Source organism: Triticum aestivum, chromosome 4B (genome assembly GCF_018294505.1).
Source record: "Triticum aestivum cultivar Chinese Spring chromosome 4B, IWGSC CS RefSeq v2.1, whole genome shotgun sequence".
Lineage (NCBI taxonomy): Eukaryota > Viridiplantae > Streptophyta > Magnoliopsida > Poales > Poaceae > Triticum > Triticum aestivum.
In genome coordinates this window covers 665,959,413-665,981,135 of record NC_057804.1, presented here as the reverse complement: position 1 = coordinate 665,981,135, position 21,723 = coordinate 665,959,413, and the positions used below count along the sequence as shown (strand labels likewise).

The window sequence follows — 21,723 nt, the reverse complement described above, 5'->3', positions numbered from 1 at the left end:
TTGCCATTAGGTACATTAAAGTTACCATTTGGCCTAGATTCCAGTTGCCATGTAAAAAACAATAGGAGTTGCCATACACTTAAAAAGGAAGGAAAAAATCATTTGGAGAACAGCAGTTGCCACGTGGGGGGCGATGACAGAAGACAACGTGACAAGCTAAACGGATGCATTGGAAAATCAAGAAAATATAGCGCTATGTCAATGAAAGCGGATGAAAAAACCTACTTCTTGACTGCCTTCCTCATGTCTGGCAACACGACAGGATCCCCGGTGTTGGTCGTCGTCGTGCGAGGAGATGACCTGGTGGAAGGGGTGTCACCGGCAATGGGGGCGCCTTTGTTCAACCGAGCAGAAACACGGGTTGGCGTTGGCGCCTGTTTCTTCGTAACTGCTCGTCCACCAGCTGTCGGCTCGCTGCACGTATGAGATGGAGGAAAAAAAGGTGGCAATTGTCAGACAGCAAACTCGTTGCCGCGCTTGACAAAAACAAGTGCAAAAAAAGGATGAGTCTGTTCGAAGAAAATAGACAAAGCAAAAAACTAAAATAAAAGTCGAACCTCTTCCTGGCAGCTACGGGGTCGGTCCTAGACCTCTTGCCAGCAGAACCCTGCCCAACACCCTCTGGAGCCCTCCCCCTCTTTGATGGCAAAACCCCCTCGCCTCTCGCAGCCGTGTGTTGTTTGACTTTCTCCGGTTGGGGGACATCTGTTGCATCCTTGCCCTTGTTACCACCTGCGCGAACTTCAGCATGATCATCATCATCGGTGTCCTCTTGCACATTCTCCATGACATCGTCGTCATCCTTGCTGAGACCAGCATCTCCACCTAGTTCATCTTGTGTGTCAGCAGGCTCTTGGGAACTGTTGTAGTCATACCGGCCACGGCAACCGGTTGGCCGGTGTGTACGTTCTGGGACAAATGAAGTGAACTGCCTCGCAACCGCGTCGCTGTCAGAGCCACTGAGGGACGTCCACCCCTCAACCAACTTCCCGAGCAAGCCGGTCATTCCAGATGCAAACTGCCCTATTAGATGCTCAACAGGTGCCCTCGCCTGTGCATGAAACAAAGAAGCATCAATGACCACCCGTATTGCAATCACTTGCACGACATCAAAAAATACTCCACGGCAAACCATAGATGTAGATCTTTTGATTACCTCGGCAGGGCAAGACGGAGCTGAGTGCACGTCCATCCACTTTCCAAAGTTTTGAGGCCCCCCAAACACGCTGTAGTCTATAGCATGCTTGGCCATCAGCTGGAAAGAACAAAAAACGAAAAAAAGCTAGGACGTAAGAGAGAGAATGTAAGTTTAAGCACGAATGAAAAGAGTTGCCATGTGGAATGAGACATGGATACAGTACTCAGACAGCCATGGATAACAAAGGTAGTCATCTCTTATGACCCACAGACGGTTGCCTCATGCCAATTTGTAGGCATGCCGTGTGGGCAAAGAAACCAGAACTAACCTGCAGTTTTCCATATGTGGTGTCAGTAGCCTTGTCTGCGGCAAGCACAGCCTTGACAGCGTTGATAGTCCATGCAGAAACAGCAAACTTGTGCGCAGGCGGCGGGCCTCCTGTCCCAGTGAAATCCACGGTGGACAGGTCAAGACAGTCGACGTACATGAGCTGATGCAAAACAATTTTAAAAAGAAATAAATATCAGTTGCCATCATGGGTACTGTGTGGAGGAAAACAGGATAATATATGTTCCCATGATAATCAAGTTGAGGTGCATGAAAGAAGAGAAGAAAAAGAAGAAGATGCCATCTACATGTGCTAATTGCCATCATAGTGTGATAGCAGTTGCCATGTTGTTATGATGGCAGTTGCCATCATAGTATGATGACAGTTGCCATACTAATATGATGGGAGTTGCCATATTGTCATTATGCCAGTTGCCATATTGTCATTATGGCAGTTGCCATCTTGATATGATCAGGTTGCCATCTTGTTATGATCAGGTTGCCATGCATGAATAAAAGTGTGTTAAAAAACAGTGTTCACAGAAAGAACTGGTAAAAAAATACCATTAAATGCAGTCGACAACCCTTTTGGTACATCTTGCTTGAGAATGCATCGTGCAGGAAGTCGGCAATAAACTTACACCAATTCATGTTCTTCACATTTCCCAGATCCGCCTGCACCACACAAAATTTCAGGACAAAAAAGGTTGCCGCATCAGAAATCAAATGGAAAAAACATCGGAAAACGCTGGCAGTCACTAGCTTTACACATGACATCGGAGCCAAAAAGATCAAAGGAAAATAAAGTAGTAAAGATGGATCATTCACCAGGATGGGGAAGCATTTGTTGCTTGGGCGAAGAGAGGTGGTCGGCGCGAAAACAGCTGAGATGAGGTACATGAGTAGCTTCATCTTGAAAACATCTCCATGCGTCGTCATGGCCTGCAGCGAATCTGCCACTGCAGACGTGTTCGGCATGGATTCAGACCCAGGAAACAAACGGGGGAACAGCGCTTCCTCGATCTCATTGTTGACCTCGTACGGGACTTTCATATGTCCACGAGGCACACCCAAAGTGCAGAACACGGATTCCTCGTTCAACGGTAGTCTTCCACGTCCCGGAATCACGAATTCCCTGGAGGCGGGGTCGTAGATCTCACCAAGCCAGTCGCATACAGGGTTGACAAGGTTCGTGCACCGGACATCCATCATAGACTGCATACCCATCTCAGCAGCAGCCCCCTTCTGATCGTCGGTGAATTTGTCAGTCAACGCAGTCAGTCGTTCTTGGGAGGCTCTGTTGCGAATACGTTTCTTCTTCTGCAAAAAACAGACAAAAAGTGATCAGTTGTTGCCATGTTTTTGCAAAAAGTGATCAGTTGTTGCCATGTTTTGCAATGTCATGAAATTTTAGTTCGTGTCAGACGACTGCAAGCTCGAGGTGTCAACCAGTAACATAAAGCAGGAGGAAGGGGGGATGTGTGAACATTTACCTCATCACCCTCTTTTCTCCGTCCAGTTGCCCGATTACGCTGTGGTGGATCCATGAAATCATCATCATCGTTTTGATGATCGCCACGAGCCATTCTGCTGAGATAGGAACAGACCAAATTGTCATGGTGGAAATGTAAATGCAAGAGGTAAGCAGTTGCCACCTAACAGAAAATGTCAACTAGTGAATGCAGAAAAAATAACATGAACACACACGCACCCCTCCTATGATTGTCGGAAACATAAACGTGGCAAGTAAGCACGTTGGTTGCATTATCAAGTAAAAAAAGTGTACATATGGTAAATGCACTTGAAAACAAAAAATGTTGAAGTTGCCATGTTAGCCCAAGATAGTACGATAGAAAGTCACAGAATCCTCCACATCAGAAAAACTAAGATGTGGCAGCTCACACACTGTCCTAAAAATACACCAATCAAATGCCACTTGTTCAGCGGCAGAAATGTGCTAGGGTGAAATTGCCGTGCTGAAATGCAACACATACTACAACAAATCGATGAAACCACATCTAATTCAAGAACCTGAAAAATTGCCACAGTGTGATCAGATATCACAAAGTCGTTGTGGCAAAACAAAAAAAATTGCGCCTACAGTACAATGAATTTGCCATATTGTACTGACTGCGGCATGGCAACAGACATGATGTGGTCAGCCAAAAACTTGCCACATGCAAAGCATATGTATGGCATCTGACACAATTGATATGCAAATTTGGTTGCCACATTATGCAGCCAATTTGCCACACTGTCTTATCTGCAGAATGGCAACAAACAGTGTGTTCACATTCTATTCGCCACATGAATATACTATCCAAGTGGCAACAGGCACACTTGATGTGCACATTAGTTGCCGTCCAGTGCAGTTGGCTCCTGAAACTGCATTGACTACCGATTTTGGCAACTATCACAGTGTGGTAACTATCACAAATCATTCAGAAAAATTAGATGCCACAATGAAAAAGCATGTTTGTGGCTACTATCACAGTAATTCAGCAAATTTAGTTGCCACATGGAAGAGCGTGTGTGTGGCAACTATCACAGTCATTCAATAAAAATAGTTGCCCCATGCGAAAGCTTATATGTGGCAACTAACACAGTCATTTCAGTAATTTGTTGCCGCAAGGGGAAACACGTTTGTGGCAACTATCACATTTGTTCAGGGAGTTAGTTGCCACACAATCATGATAGTTAATGAAACTATCAAGTTCGCCTCATACTACAGTTTCAAAACCCAACTAACTAGATCTAGGGTTCAATGGCAACTACCGCGACTTCAAATTCACCCTCAAAATTCTCCCACGAACTGACTGCAAACACAAATTCGAACCAATGCGCATCAAACAAACCGGGAGACACCTGCCCAATCCATAGGCAAGACTAGTGCGTGCCTCCGAACAGGCATAACCACACCGACGATGCCGCGCCGCGGCCGCGACGAAACTGCCCAGTGCCACCAAAAACGGCTAGCAGACGACTTCGGCGCCGGCGGGAACGCCGACGCATCGCCGAATCGCCTGAATCTCTACGAATCTCGATCGAGGAATCGAACAGGGAGGGAAGGGGGAAAATGCAGGAAGGGATTGCGAGAGTTGTAGCGAGCATTACCTTCAACCCGCAGGCGCTCCGGCGAAGCCGCTCCGTTCCGGCGAGCACCACCGACGGCCGCGAACACCGTCGATTCTTCCGCCTCCGCCGTCGCCTTCTCCCCTCGCCTTCTCCTCCAATGGTTTGAAATGCGAGTGGGTTGTGCCAGTAACTGCGGTGCGGGTGAGTAAATGGAACCGTGAGGGAGAGGGGGCAGAGGTGTGCGACGTGTTTGACTCAACCGCAATCGGAGCGTGGCGTGCGGGCGCATAGCAGTTCCACCGCACGCCTCCGAGTGGCAACCGCTGACCGCGGGATGGCAACCAACGTGCGGGCGAACTGACTCGCACACCGCACACGCGCCTCGTCCTACGTGGCGCAGAAAACCGGCCGGTTTGTTCCAAGATTCATGCACAAAGTTGCCAACGGAGATGCTTGCGTGTGGTTAGGATGGTGAACGCCCACACGTGTGGGCGTTAACATTTTCGAAAAAAAAATAGAAAATGCATTTTTTTCGTTTTCGAGAGGCACGGCCGTGAGTCTCGCGAAAGCAAAACCGTGACTCTCATTAAAAAAAAGAAAACACATTTTTTCACGCAAAAAATCGATTTTTTTGTCGAAAAGCTAAGGAAAATCGGTGAAAAACCAAAACGTCGAAAAAACCGGAAAAAAATATTTAAACGCGTGCGAAAAAATAGAAAAAACGGAGGGAGTGCCTAGAGCGCGACACGTGGCGAACGGCTGGGAGCGCGCCAAGTAACGCTGATCGTTTCGAGGCTCCCGAAGGAGCGCTGGTTAACTACTGGCTCCCCCATACGAATCGATCGATTGAGGAAGCCCATCTTGTTAGACGAGGGACTTGTGACGCCGGGACTATTTATCGCATTAGGTGATCCAAGTGACAGCTCTAGCTGAAGCTTTTGCGCCTTGCGTCTTATTGGCCCGGCCCATTCACGTGCGCATAGTCGTAATAAAAAGAAATGCTAGAAGGAGGAGTCAAACCCTGGTCTCGACGAGATCGCGCTGTGCTAACGACCCCACCAAAGTTCGTTTCGTGGTAATAACTAGGGGCGCATCGTACTTGATGCTACTCGAGCGGTTTTCTTCAGGATTTTTTCATTTTTGTTTTATTTTGTTTATTTTCCTTTTTGCATTTTGTTTCTTCATTTCTTATTTCCTTTTCTTCTCCATTCTTTGTTTTTCTTTTTCTTCTTCATTTTTTTCTTTTTTGGTTTACATTTTTTGTTTTTTCTTGTTTTTTTTCATTCTACATTCTCATATAGTACATGATTAACAATTTTTGAAATACTTGTTTAACAATTTTTCAAATACTTGCTCAATAGTTTTAAAACACTTGTTTAACATTTTATATACACGACCGGCATTTTTTCAAATGCTTGTTCAACATTTTTTCAAATACTTGTTCAATATTTTTATATACATGATCAAATTTTTTTCAAATACTTGTTCAAAAGTTTTCAAATACTTGTTCAACATTTGTGTATACATGATCAACATTTTTTTCAAATACTTGTTTAATATTTTTCAAATACGTTTTGAATATTTTTCAAATACTTATTCAACATTTTTTAAATACTTGTTAAAGATTGTTTCAAATGTATGATTAACATATTTCTAAATATTATGTAAAGTATATATTTGTAATATATATGTTTAGACTATTTGAAAGTGTAAACAAAATAAAAACGTGAAAAAAAGAAAAGAAATCAAGGCAGTGTAGTACACACGAACCTGGGCCAGCCCATATGGTCGCACACTTCAGCGAGTCGGAAGCCTCGACTCGCTGAACGCGAGACATAGCGATGCCCGACTTGCGATTTTTCTAGATGGAATGGAACTGATGCTTGGCGGCACGCACACTGCCCTCGCCACCCCTCGATCTCGGATGTGTATTGGCCGCCGACGGAGTGCGGAGAGCCGACGATAGGCCGACAAGATATATGGCGAGCGGTGGGGCCTTGACTCTGTCCGGTGACAGATGTGATCAAAAGCGCATGCGCGTGGGCCAAAGCGGCGACTCCTCCGCGAGAGTTACACTCATGCTCTGCACTGAGGAGCTTAGGAAAGGCCAAATGGGTCATGGCCCGCCCAGCTCTGGAACCTGTCTTCCTATTATAGCCAGCCAAGAAGCCACAAAATACCAGGTAGTAGCAATCTTAATAGCCTGGCCCGCCCAACAGTTTTGCGCAAGCTCCGCCACTGCTGCTTTGGTGAGTTGTTCTATATAATTTATGACAAATTGTGCAGTTCAACGTAGATTGTGCCAGATTCAAATTACACTTGTTTAAATTCTATAGAATTGAACATATTTTTTGTTTAACTAAAAGAATTCACAAGTGGAATCGCAGCAAAGCCTACATCAACAGAATGAACATTAACATAAACATTGCAGATTGGACTTTTCTCGTATAAACGTCGCCAGGTGTTAGGGAATTATTTGGTATCATTGTGTCTGATGTTTTTATTTACTTTTATGATATATAAAACTATAGTGCATATGTTACATGACGTTTATCCAAATATGATACTTGTGGTGTTTATTAGACCAAAGCAGACTTTTAGCTTATGATGTGCCGAGAATGTATCAGGTGAAATGGACGAATGTGTGCACCGAGTGCACCGTGCAATTTTGGGCCTTTGGATGGAAAACCAAGGGACAATGTCTGACTACAGATGAGTTATTGGCGCATTTGCAAAAACGGCCTTGTATTTTGTTGAAATCAACCCGCACACTACCCAGTTGTCTGGGCCGTTGTCAATAAACCACTTATGTTCCATCGAAATCAACCCACTGTATGGAAATCGCAGCGAGAGTTGAACTAGGTTGATTTTGCAAAAATAAAGTGTTTTGTTTGCAAAATATGTTCACAGCCCCGGGTTTGCCTCAATCATGGCCATCGTCTTTTAATCTATAAGTCCAAAATGGTGTGGTGCATCGGGTGCACAGGTTCGTTTGTTTCACAGGATACGTTCTCGAGATGTGCCGAGGCTTTGGAAATTCGCTAGCTCTGCCACTGCTAGGAGCAGGGAGGTGACCATTGTAGTCCTTGGGGCACTTAAGCTTGACATGCCAAAGGCGTAGGCAGTGGCGGAGCTTCGTGTATAGACCAACGGGGGCAATGCCCCCCCCCCCCCCCTTAACTTTTACAACCATTAAAGAATATGCTTTATTTTACGCCTAACTAGTGTGTAAATTAGAGATTAACCCCTCCTTCCCTATTAATTTGTCTCCCTTCACCAAATGGCCCTCACTTGGATTATGCTCAAGCTCCACCACTGAGCGAGGACCGGTCGGAGTATTGCTTATTTTTTTTCCTTTTTTTTGCAAATGGTCGGAGTATTGCTTTAAGTATAAGTACGTACGCGTGTACGTAGTACATTCATTCATGCATGCAGAAGGAAACTGTATATCTGGTCCAAAATTGGATGAAACTGGAGTTTTTATTTATTAATTAAAATGATGGATTACAGGCATAGGAAAGCGCATTAATTCATGGATGAACTAAAATTCAAACATGGTTATTTATTCTGAAAACAAACACTTGGATACTACTCATGAATCAAAGTGTTTTAGTTTGTTGGTGTTGCGGTGAGCAGCACATCCTTGATGAGGCTGTCAAGGTTGGCCATGGACCTGCCACCCGGCTGCGCGGTTGCACGGACACACATCTCCTCCCACTCGGCCGCCCTGCGCTTCATCTCCCTCCCAGCTCCCTCGCCTCCCATCACCTCCCTTATCCTGGCCTCCACCTCATCGCGGCGCACGTCGTCGCCGACCTCCATGCCGACGCCCCACTCGACACACGCGTAGCGGGCGTTGGTCTGCTGCTCGGCGAAGAAGGGCCAGCAGAGCATGGGCACCCCGGCGCTGATGGACACCAGGGCCGAGTTCCACCCGCTGTGGGTGAGGAAGACGCCGACGGCCTGGTGCCGCAACACCGCCTCCTGCTCGCACCAGCTCGCCAGGAGGCACCTCCCCTTGGTGGCCTCCAGGAACTCGGGAGGCAGCCGCACGGCGGCGCCCTTGGCCAGCAGGTCATTCCTCACGATCCACAGGAAGGGGTGGCCGCAGTTGGCCAGGCCCCACGCGAACTCCACCAGCTCCTCGCTGGACATGGTGGTGATGCTCCCGAAGTTGACGTACACCACCGACCGGGGCTCCCTGCCGTCGAGCCACTCTAGGCAGGAGCGGTCCTCCCTCCAGAGGCTGGCGCGTATCCGGGCGAGCGGGCCGGCTTCGCCCTTGTCCGCGAGGAGGTTGAGCGGGCCAATGGTGTAGACGCGCGGGAGCATGGCGCGCATGGCGTCCAGCGCCGGCTGCTCAAGCTCGTCCAGGGTGTTGACGATGACGGCGGCCGCGCGGCCCGCCTGCTCCGAGTGGTGCAGCAAGAAGTTGAGCATCACGTCGTCGCGGTCGGTGGTGCAGATGAAGGAAGGGAAGTCCCGGAGGCGCATGTGCCGGCTCATCCCGGGAGCCTGCGCCACCGGCGTGTCCAGGTACCCGTTGCTCAGCTGCGCTTCATCTGCTCCACGTCCACGACCACCACGACTAGCATATATTAGCAGTTACCACGTACGTATATACTGCAGTACTGGAGAGGTGAGGTACGCTCTACGTACCTTTGAGGGGAGCGATGCCCTCTTGCATGAGGAACCGGAAGTTGCGGTAGCCAATGTAGCCGCAGGCGCTGGCGGTCCAGAAGAGGACGCACGGCACCCTGATCTCCGCCGCCGCGTCCACGCTGAAGCTCATCACGTTGTCCGCCACCACGCACGTCACCGGCGGCCCAACCCTGTTGAGCTCCCCGAGCAGCCTCTTCAAGGGGGGAAGGCAGGTGGTCATCGTGGAGTAGCACAGGGAGGGTATGTCCTGCGTGGCATCCGCGTCCGATGGCGGCAGGCCGTCGGGGATGGTGGCGAAGCGGAAGTCCGGGAGGCCCTCCACGGCTGCGTCGCCGCGGGAGCGGACCAGGCGCCGGTGGTTGTACTCGGTGTTGACGAAGGTGATGTGGAAGCCCTTGCAGTGAAGAAGCTTGGCCAGCTTCAGCATGGGCGTGACGTGCCCCTGCGTCGGCAACGGCACGATCACCGCGTGAGGCTTCTTCATCTCCATGTTTTCTCGACCTCGACAGATCGTGCGCTCTTGAGGACCCCTTACTGCTTATATATATATATATATATACTCCTACTATGTGCTTCCTCTTTCCCAAATTATATAAGACTTAAGTCCCACCTGTTTTTTTTTCCTTTTTCAAATTGATAGACAGACTCTAGTCCCACTTGTTTTTTTTTTCAAATTGATGGACAGACTTTGATGTATATATATAATAAACATATATCGTTAGATTCATCATAATGTAGTGCTTATAGATTTTTTAAAATGTCAAACTTTACAAAAGTTGACTTAGTTTATAGAGAAAACTATTTATATTTACAACCCCAAACATATAAAATACGGCAGTATATTTTATGATGAATCTAATAATATATGTTTGGCATTCTAGATTTAAATATTTTTCTTCACAAATCTAATAAAAGTTTGTGAGGTTTGACTTAAAAAAATATGCACTACATTATGAAACGGAGGAAGTAGTATATAGATTGGGCAGTCCACTTCAAGTCTCACCTGTTTTTTCAAACTAATTAATGTTTTACCTTTTCATGCAAGCATGTTAGTTAACCTCACGCGAGTTTTGTATGTTATATGTAGTATCTGTCAAAACCGAGAGAATGTACGTGTGGTATGTAGTATATAAATTTCTTTTGATATAATTTGTTTTAATATAATAGTTTGTACACAATTTGTTTTAATATAATAGTTTGTACATACAAATATGATGGTATTTTCTAAATTTTAAATATAGTATATGTTTATATACTGTATATATATATATATATTTTTTTTTTGATACAAGCAGTGGTAGTATCCTCTTAACTCTCTGCATGCCAAGTGTCATCTCAGACTACCATGCATAACGGGTTAGTGGGTGGAAAAATCCGTTAACATTCGGACTAATTGATTCCGTAGAGTTAGGACATGTACAACGGTGCTATCTTATGAGTGCCACGTAGGATAAATGTTGAGGTGGAGGTGAGAGAAATCAAGAAGGCTTGTCTTCTCTTATTTAAGAGATGATCCCTTAGCACAATATGTCTCACCATGTTTTTTGAAATAGCTAGTTATTGAAGATAAGGCTAAGATACAACTCATTGTAGACATACTTTTTTGTAATCTCTAAATTACATGCAACACTTAAGATAAAACTATCTTATCAAACATTGTACATGCACTTAATTAGACAACCTACTATTATCCAAGCCACATGCACCACCTCTGATTGCATGGATAAGATTTATCTTGTTTGCATGCTGGATAAATTCACCTAGCTAGATTCGTCTACGGGCAAAGGATAAAAAATATATATATTCCGTGGTATATGTACTTCATGTTTCCAAATAAATCAGATTATCTATTTTGTTTTCCCTAAAATGTCTTGGTATACTCCATTCTTTTGAAAGTATATGGTATATCCCCCCTAATGATACCATACATACTATATACTCCAAAATAATCATAGAATATATACTCCAGAGTCGTGTAGAGTATGAAGAGTATATTATGTCCAATACAGTGGATGGAGGCATGCCACATGAAGGATGTACTAATTAACAGGCATGACTGCATGAGTATCAAGAGAAGGAGTATGTCAATGGAATTAAATAAGACTATTTAATTATATATTAGTATATGTGGGTGATTTCCATCTAATTTCTCAAGCACCTGACGATGGCTGCACATGTAGTATTCCTCACAAAAAAATGTAGTATGCAGCTAGTATGTAGAGTGAAAGAAAAGAGTGTGTTAATAGAAGAAAAGAGTATGACAGAAGGTAGTGTAGAGTATAATATTTTGTTGAGGAATAGTATGGAGTATAATAATACGCAAGGTAGTATGGTGTATGGTGTATGTCAGTATATGCTTACAGAAAACAGGAACAATTATATACTTCATTCAGAAATCATGTAGTGCTAGATGTAATATATGCTGACGTGGGAGAGTATGGATTGCTTTATTTTTGGTTTAAACTACGTAGAATATAATATTTTCTGAAAGAATGTATAAAGTATATACACGTTATACTGAATAGAGTATGGAGAATATCATTGCTAACAGAGTTTGTTTATATTTCGAGCTGGTGCGTTCGGTAATACATGATGCATCCATTATGTCAGCCATTCAGGCATCAGAGGAAACAACATGCATCAATGTGTGTCAATACATCTTGAGCCGACGCTGAAGTGTATTCGTCCTCGGAGAGTGGTTTTTTGTGCACCCACACACATTGCACCCCCGATGCACCCATGATAAAAAACTCAGCAAAACATTTCAAAAAATCTGAAACTTTGTGGAAGTGGTTATGAATAAATGTTTTAGGGGTTTGCAAAATTTGGTGGCGAAATAACATAAGAGGAAATCTGTACAAAATGAACAACATTTGTCCTGTAACGTGGGTGCAGAGCATCATTTGTATTTCGTTTTGTATGGAGATCATTTTTTTTTTGATGATCAAACTTTGCAAGCTTCTAAAACATTTCCTCATACTCACACCCACCTAGTTTCAGAGTTTTTTTTTGTTTTTTTAATATTTTTTTCGAATTTTTCTGTTCTCTGCGTGGGCGCATCAAAGGTGGGTGCAGTACTACTTTTCCTTCCAAGGAAAGCGTCGGCGGCTGCCACCATACTGCCCGTTACATGCTCCACTAGATCTGACTGTTCTACAACAGCTAGATTTCGATCTCTAGATCCACACGTCTTCATTCACTGGCAATCTTGTCCACATGCAGAGGAACAGGTTGGCGTTCATGCCTTGGTTTTAAAAATTAACAAAGGGAATTGGTATTGATGTAGGTCAGGTCGCCTAGGGAAATCCGCTCGGCACTTTCCACCGGGGAAGATAGATTAGCGGCATCGTCGAGCAGGATGAAGAATCTGGGCGCCCACAAAATCTCAGGCTAAAATCAACAAATTAGGTATATCAAAAAACTAAATTAGCACATGTAGTGTGAGATCAAAGAACTACTCCATAATAACAACATGGATCGACCCAAACCTTCATCATATGAGCTCCCTTCCAGGCGGCGCCTCTGCGGTGGGGGCGGCCGAGTGGCCGAGTGCGTGGTTTGTTCGTGAGTGACTGATACGTGATGATGGTGGTGTTACGTCCACATCGGCGGAGAAGGCATCTCTTCCAAAGGCCACACTTGGGAAGAGATGGGATGGCTGCCGAATGGAGGTAGCTACCACTAGATTGTAGAATGTATTTTTTTCTATATATATAATAAAATAATCACACTTACCTTATATTTTGGAAGATCATTAAATTAAATGCATCATTATTATAGTCCTTAAATATGATAGAATGCATATCCGCTTCATTCTTTCTTTCTTTATTTATTTTTCAGAAAACTTTCAATCTATTCATTTTCAATCAGCAGTACATCGAAACCCAGAAATAATAGAAATAATAGCGACGACAACAAGCACTGAAATGAGCCGAAGGCGCGCCACCTTCATCGTTCCTCCCTCGCTGGAGCCCACAACTTGTTGTAGTGCATCTTTCTATTTTATTTACTCAATTAATTTTTGTTCTCTAAAGACATCTTGCGTGCAAATATTAAATCCTATGATGACAGACTTGGCCGATGGAATCTTTCCAAAATGATCGACGTTTGTGAAGACAATCTCCAGTCCTTTAGGATAGAAAGAATCTTGGTTGCTTTGTGCTAGGAAGGATGTCGAGCTTGCATTTGGTGTGTTCCAAGTTCGTTTCTCTATTGTCTGGTGCCATGCTCTTACTTTGTCGAGAGATCTCTTGTGAGAGGTCAAGAATGCTTGTGTTATCATGCACAAAATGATCATCAAGAGTGAGCATGCCCCTCCAATGATTACTGATCATCCTTATGAGATACAGGGCCTCTTGCCGATGTTGATCACATGATGTCGGGCGAGTTTGCTGATTTCCTTTCCATGCTTCCAGAAATCCGCGACAAAGTTGGTCATGGACAACTACAAAATGATCTAGTTCAGCATTTGTATCCACTCAAAGTAAATGAAAACTGAGCCATGATCTAGTTGAAGTTCTCGGATTTTCAATTTATTTTAATTGTTATATGAACTATTTTATTTCTATGTTTCAATTACTATGGAACTATTTTACGTGTCTAAAATTATGTAATATGATTTCGTAGAAATATAGTTATATGTGCCAAAAAGGGCAATAATGTATTTGGAGAGGATGTTGGGGCTGCCGCTGGGGCAATCGGCCCCAATAGGCCGGCAACGTGCGCGAGCGCTCCCAGTGGACACGTATGGAAGTCATTTCTTTCCCTCAAAAAAAAAAGAAGTCATTTCTTTTGTTAACCCCCTATGGCACCATCTTCGAGAAGCCAATGTCCTTGTTTCATATGTAATTGTCTGACTAGAATTTTACCCCACCGTCATATAATATAATACTTCCTCCGATCCAAAATAAGTTTTGCAGTTTTAAACTAAGATTAATTCAACCTTCGCTCAAAACTGTGGGACTTATTATGGATCGGAGGGAGTATGTTATTACAAGCTACTAACTCATATATTTTCATTGTAATAATATCTTATATCATATTGCCGAACAAGGGGAATAATTTCTTACCGGAAATAAGTTACTCTCTCTTTCATTTCGTGCTCAATTTTACACCTTCCGCCAATCTTTTAGCTAGCCAGCATGTTAGTTCAAGGAGAGGACATGACCTGTAAATTTGATGGATTGACCGGTCAATTCAAACAAGATATACAATGGAATTGGACTCTGAACTCATAGTCTACACTCGTATCTCAGAAAATATATAAGAGCCCAACCTCTGCTTCTGCTGGCGTCGCTTATCACAAGTTGGATATGCCCATGACTGGCTCAGTTAGACCTTGACGTCGTCGAAACCTTACATAGATCTAAATATTTATGCCTAGTACTTGGGTGTTATCTCATTGTACATGTTTTTTTTCTAGAATACTACCAAGTGTGAGACGTTTCGAGGCTTTCCCTATTTACAATCCTATTAAGTCTCTTCAACACTATTTGCCTCAAGGCTTTTAACTACGAGGTGAAGATTTGAAGACATCAAATCCCAGTCGTTCTTCTTCTGCCTTTAAAACTCAACCATTCATTCTCTCGTGTTAAATAGATAGATTTTGGTAAATTTCCAGAAAGAACACAAGTAAACAACCATTGTTTTGATAGTTCAAATTAGTGAACATGCAACTCTACGAAGGGCTAAATCCTCCTATATATATGTGTGTGTGTGGACAATCCATGAAATAGTAAGTACTCCCTCGGTAAGAAAATGTAGGACGTTTTTTGGTAGCCAACTACACCAAAAAAAACGTCTTATATTTCCTTATAGAGGGAGTATAGTATTTGTATGGAATCCATGTTTCAGTAAGATATGGCTGATGTATGCACTATATTTTTGCAACCGAATGCATAGTAGGATAAGCTCAACGATTCGTTGCATATAGTTTAGTTATATAGGATTCATGGCTAAGTTGCATAGCTCATATTGCTGTTCTCTTTGTACACAAAAACATCTAAACACGACAAACTTCAAATTTATATAATATCAATGGATAGTTCGCACATTACATTACAACAACATTGTTGCTTTATTTGCACACCACATTACACGACATACAGCATGTAAGATTCATCCGGGTACGGATTACGGATAATTGAAAAAACATATTACATACATTACCCTGCCAAAAAATGTATTACATACACTCTATTGGCCCATAGAGATGTGCAGGCAGACGTGGTTTGGCTCGCAAAACAAGGGGTTCAGCTAGAGCAAGGCCAATTTTGCTCTCCTGGAGATCGATACTGTGAACGCCAGGAGGCTTCGTCCAAGTGAATCCCTGCAGCATCCTTGCAATCAACATCATTGTTACCGAGGTACCAAGTGAGATCCCTGGACAACCCCTCCTCCCAGTGCTAAATGAAATGAAACGTAGGCCTGGTTCAGTGAGAAGTACATTTGCCGCATTGAGATGCCTCTCTGGCCGAAACTCCAGTGGTTCGACCCAGATCTTGGGGTTGCGACCAAGTCCAAACCGGCTTAATATGACATGGCTACCCTTAGGTATGGTGTAGCCTGCCACCGTGGTGTCCGCCATGGCAACATGTGGTGGGTTAAAAGGATGGTATGGATGCATGCGGAAGGCCTCCCGGATACATGATTTGAGATAGTTTAGCTGAGAAATGTCAGACTCCTGGACTAGTCTCTCTTTACCGACGACCATGTCGAGTTCATTAATTGCTTTTTGCATGACCTCCGGCCTGTTGATCATCTCAGCGAGTGCCCACTCAACAGCGTTGGATGGGTTGTCAATTATTGCAAACATAATTTCCTACAAATAGTCATTGGTAGAAAAATTGCAATCAGTCTTGTATCATATCGACAAAAGAGAAACATTTAGCCAGGGTTGTTTTCTGGAGAGGTTGAGGCAAACTACTAACCGTTGTTTGTGCTCTTATATCTTCTCGGGACAACAATGGCTGTCCTTGTGCATCTTCAAGGTAAACCAGGACGTCCAAAAAGTCTCTGGCCTCTTTCTTTTCAGCACGGCTCTGAATGGAATTGGACCTTTCACGAATCCTGTCCTCTATGATGGGATCATGCAACCGATTGATTGTTCTCATTACATCCCTGGAAACCATCTCATGGCCCTCCAAGTCGAGGCCTTGCAGGGCAGGAAAATAGTCCGATACACAGAAGCTGTATACATGGTTGAGGAGAGTGAAAAGCGCGGCAACATGTGCCAGCTCATCATGCCCAGGACCGCTGGTCGCGGAAGCTGGTAGGTTGCTGAAGTATCGCTTGCCGAAGACAAGCCTCCTTATCATGTCACCACAGAAATGTCGTGATACATGCCGCACGTCGACAATGGCCTCGGAGCTGCAGCAAGAAGTTTTGTTAATGTACCTTACAAGATGGTCATACTCCTCCTCTCGGATGTGCTGGACCTTTTGCTCCATGGACGGGGCGAGGACCTCAGAGGCGAGGACCCGCCTCATCTTCTTCCATTGCTCTCCGTGTGGTGACAAGATAGAGCCCTTGTACCCGTAGCTAAATGAGCCAGAGGCAAAGGTGATGGGACGGGAGGCGAAAACCTCATCATTCTTTCGCAATACCTCGCATGCGATCTCCGGGCTTGTCACAGCAATGACATGGGTCGCTCCAAGACGAAGGCACAGGATGTCTGTGTTCATCTCCTTGAGCAGACGATGGATCCACCGGAACACCGCCGGTTTGTTCCAAATCATCTGGTGCATATTACCGACGAAGGGTAGCGTGGCCGGCCCAGGGGGGAATTGGCCTGTCTGTGGCACCGCATTTTTATTTTTCTTCAAGAAAAATAACAGCAAGGTGGCCATCATAACCAGCGTAGCAAGACTTAGACCTGAACAAGACGTCATGCTACGCGTTTGTATTGTGGCTAAGCTCATGTTGCCGACTTTACCTAGTAGGATAGGAAGCATGTTGGGATACGAGAAAGGAAGATATGTCTCAAGTTTTATGCTCCGGGATACTAGTGATGCGTCGCTCTCTTCTGTTCGAAGCGTATTTATAGGCTGGCTGGCTGGCTGGCTAGGATCCTACAAGTGTGGCCCCAATGCGAATATGGCCAACCTTCCTCATTGTACGCACAACTTGAATCTCTAGTACACATCGCTATGTATGTCACATCAGCTAGTACACATGGTGTCATAATTGCATGTCCACTCTTTATCCTTTCTTGCTCACAAATCCACCCCTTTTACCTTTCCTAACTTAAATCATTTAAACTAATATTTTAATTTCAAAAAATATATATTTGAAATTCTGATGCAAAGACCTTTGGAATAAGACCATTGGATATATTTCAACTAGTTTGAATATTTTAAATGAGTAAAATCTGTTATTGAAATGAGTGAAATGAGTGAAATCTGCTATTGAAACGACTGCAATCAGAGTGAAATTAGTGAAATGTGTTACTCATAGTGTGAGTAATATAATATGTCATCACATGCCTCTCTTTTCTCATTAATTACATACCACATTATCTCTTTGGCTTAGATGTGTGTGATGTTAGGGCATCTCCAACACTGACCCACAAATCTCTCGCATGTGTCTGGAACGCTCTGTCCGGACAGTGGAAGCCATCCAACGCGGGTCTGTATCGGTCTGCGGCGCGGTCCAGATGCGATTTCCCCCGCAAACTAGAGAGAAAAGCTTTGGGGGGGGGGCTCTTCTGACTGCCATGTTCCACGCAAACCAACCACCCGCCCTGCCCACGATTTCCACCCATGCGCCACGCCGCTTCCCGTGCCGCATTCACACCAGCCCAGCATGCAGCAGCTGTCACTGATTCCGTGATACGACCGGACGGCAAGGTGGCGTAGACGGACGCGACTTTTCGGGCGTCGCTGCCGCTTCAGTGCGGACGCCGCATCCTGAGAAATCCACTCCGTCCGCTGCGGCGCATTGAAGCGGGCTGACTGCCCCTCCGCCTGGCTTGGCTGCGGCTATTTCAGCCGCACTCAGGCACCGTCTAGAACCGCACCATCAGGAGCACCGCACCTTCCTCCTCCCATTCGCCGAGCCCTTTATCCTCTTCAAACCCACTAGTGATCGATGTCGAAGTCTTGGTTGTCCGTGCCGGTAGGCTGCAAGGGTGGAAGTTCCTCGTTAGGCGGATTGTGGCGTCACCGCCCTCGCTCACCTAGACCATTCGCATCCATGGTGGCAGGCACCTCCGACAAGGATGAGATAGTCATCTCCTTCGGCGACGAGGAGGAGCATCCACAGTAGCGGTCCCATCTCTTCTCAGAGGAGGCTTTGACGGACGAAGAATTTATCCGTCAGATGGAGACCATGGTGGTGCGTTCGCTCCATCAGATGGTTCCGCTGCCACCGTCGTTGGTGTGCGTGAAGGAGGAGCCACCATCCCCATCGCGGCTCTGCGTTAGGTGGGAGCCAGCATCCCCATACGGGCAGGTGAATGACGAGCTGGCGTACAATCCGCACAACCATGGCCTCCACAATGGCGGCCACGTGAAGCAGGATCCGGCATCCCCCCAGTGCCTCTGCTGCATGAAGGACGAGCCGGCGCTGCCCCCGTCGCGAAGCCGCTATGCGTGGGTCGACGGGCACTGGTCGCCACCACCGGCAAACGAAGGAGGAGCTGCCGCCTACGATTGCCTAGGGGCGTGGCTGTGTCCTTCACTTCCTCGGAGGCGGTCGTTTCGGCGGTGCCGCCGGCTCTCGGGCCATGGTATCCGAGGCCGAGCGTGAGGCACGGTAGTAGGCGAAAAGGTATGACTGGCGCAATGCTAGTCACCGCTCCGCGTTCGCCAAGACGGACATGGCGCCGGAATGGGTCCGCAACGTCCCGGACCTCAGCGCGGTATTGGTTAATTTTAATTTGTAATGATTGTGATGGTTGTGTTTTTTTTCCTATGGCACGTTCCTTTCGTTATGCTCCCCAACGACTCATCACGTCCCCCTTTGCCTTTAAGGTTAGCCGAGGCAGCATAGGGTATGGACCATGGTTGTCCATGCATCCATTGTGTCAACTCCAGTTTCAGATATGCTTATGTCATGCTAATTTGTTTTTGTTATTTAGAGGTTCTAGTCCATGCATTGTCAAGATCGTTGCCGTCCGAGGCAGCCAGTTTAAGTTGTAAGCCTCCGGCCGGGCATAATATCTTTGGAAAAACATAGTCGTTTCTGTTAGGAATTAATTAGTGGATTAATTAGCACATGTCTATTGTTATTTAACACATACTAATTAACAAACCGTTATTAGCAATGGGTGTGTCCAACCCCAAAGAGTCATATCCCTTTTCTCTTTATTGTCAACAGGCCTCCCAACAGGCACCTCTTTTCTCCAAACAGGAATTAATAGAAATCAGGACACACAAAAATCTCGTATTAGACTGCTCACAGTGGAGAGTAACATAGAGTAGTAACTTGCTGATGTTACTACTCTACGTTACTACCTCCATAGTGGGTAGTAACTTATGAGTAGTATCATGAAAGAGTTCATTTATTAGGCTATAGACTCATTATGTCTTGAAATGTGTGATGTTACAGTAACTAGCTAAATTATCACAAACCTCTCTCTCCTCATTAATTAGCTGTCACAGTCACATAAGCAATTTTGTATTGAAATGTGTGATGTTACTAGTCAAGTTACTCTCGTTGTGATTAGTCTTAATCTAACACGTTATTAGCACGCTCTAACCGAGAGCATCCAAGAGCACGAGCAAACAAAAAGAAAAGAAAGACGGGCGGACGACACAATGGTGTGCGGCTGCAAGTACCCACACGGCCAGGCACGGTGCATGGCCCAGGCCGGTGCATCGAGCGATAGCACAACGGAGCGACCAACAATCATGGATGTTAGAGATACGACAGGCAAATCAACTCAACGAAGAACGAAAACAAGTCGTGGACACAAGATTTAACGTGAAAAACCCCTCCAACATGAAGGGGGAAAAACCACGGCCGCTAGCCAGCCAAACTTCACTACATCGAGGGATGTTACAAATATCGAGGATTTACAACTGATCGACTTATCCCGTACGACAGCTTATAAGAGGTATATATAATACATGTGACCTAGGTCAATACTGATCCATACCCGTGACGGGCCACGCTCCGCTTCGGCCGAAGCCTACCGACGACTGGCCTCGCTCCGCTCGCTCGTCAGAAATTAGCCTTTCTCTTTATACTAGAATCTGGAGTATAACATAGTAACAATGGACGCCCTCCTGGCGCGACATAGTTTTCTGTGACGCTCCAGCGGCAACGCCCAGCACGCTCATCCCGGCGTCGCGGCTACTACGGCGCGTCTCCCGGGGCATCCAAAGATGCAGAGAAAGCGGCGGCCATCAACTAGCTCGTGACACCGCGGCCCTCAACCGGCGGCGCGCATCAGTCATCAACGGAAAGACGAGCATGCTTGCTTCGGCACGCATGGATCCCTTCAAGAAATCAATCACGAGCTTCGTTCTTTCTGACTAAGCGCAGAGCTAATCATCTCGTGTTTGACGCATTTTTCATCTCTTTGCCGAGACTTAAGGCTCTCGGTGAAAATGCCCACATGGCAATACCTCGGAAAATGGCTGAACCATACAAAGAGACTTGTCAGGCCGCTCAGCAAAGTTTTCCTGCATGAAGAAAATAAAATTTTGAAACAATATGTAGAGACATGGATGGACAGCTCTCGGCAAAAGTAACCCCGGTGTCACGGTTGCCGTCAACCACGGACGGACATGCCAGGTGGCGTGCTTAGCTCTCGACATACAGCATGGTTGCCGAGTTATTTTTACTTGGATCTCTGCAGCGGCGTGTCTTTGGCATGCCCTTCTCGGCTTAGACCGTCGTTGTTGAGAGCCCGCACTTTGGCTTTTGGTGTAGACAGTTTTTCCATTAGTGCTGGTCATTTTTAGATACTATTTCCATAATCAAATTTCAGGCTACAGTAATCTAGTACTCTCTCCGTCCGGTGAAAAGTATACATTTAGAAATTTTAAGACAAATTATGGAATGAAGTAAAAAATGCATTGGGAAGATGAAAGCCATCATCCCTCTCTTTTTTTAATTACCCAACCATCAATGAGTTAAGTACATGTAGAAATTAAAAAGATTATGTATAGAGTGCTATTGGTCTTGATTACCGTGTGATGAAAGAAAAATACTTTAAAATGCATTGAGAAGATAGAAGTACACTTTTTTGTGGACAAATTTTAAACCTAAACATACGCTCTTGACCGGACAGAGGGAGTAGTGAACAATGGAGTAAATGCACGACGCGGAGCGGATACAAGAGCCGTAATCTCCACCAATCCAATGCATTATGCATCTGCATATGCGGATTCTGCTAGAATAATAATTTACCAGAATGCATGCTGATCCAATGCATGTGTGGACGTCTGGTGTTTCCTTCACCGCTTGCTTTTTTTGTAGAATAATAATTTACCAGAAGGGTGCCTCATCAGATTGTCGTCGAGATCGTTTTGCAATCAGAAGCATACGAGATCCGACAAGCAGCAGCGGGCAGA

At 45.2% G+C, this 21,723-nt stretch overlaps 2 protein-coding genes across 2 annotated transcripts; both read right to left on the bottom strand.

Moving 5' to 3' along the window:
* Positions 1-8,001: 8,001 nt before the first annotated feature.
* On the bottom strand, positions 8,002-9,737 carry LOC123094027 (7-deoxyloganetin glucosyltransferase). Its single transcript, XM_044516105.1, has 2 exons — positions 9,200-9,737; positions 8,002-9,102 (listed from the first exon to the last, which is right to left on the bottom strand). The coding sequence occupies exons 1-2, from the start codon at positions 9,690-9,692 to the stop codon at positions 8,150-8,152; spliced, it is 1,446 nt and encodes a 481-aa protein (XP_044372040.1). The 5' UTR covers positions 9,693-9,737; the 3' UTR covers positions 8,002-8,149.
* A 5,473-nt stretch (positions 9,738-15,210) lies between these two features.
* LOC123089799 (tyrosine N-monooxygenase-like) lies at positions 15,211-17,194 on the bottom strand. Its single transcript, XM_044511376.1, has 2 exons — positions 16,132-17,194; positions 15,211-16,022 (listed from the first exon to the last, which is right to left on the bottom strand). Exons 1-2 carry the CDS (start codon positions 17,152-17,154, stop codon positions 15,387-15,389), a joined length of 1,659 nt encoding a protein of 552 aa, XP_044367311.1. The 5' UTR covers positions 17,155-17,194; the 3' UTR covers positions 15,211-15,386.
* Between the last annotated feature and the right edge of the window lie 4,529 nt (positions 17,195-21,723).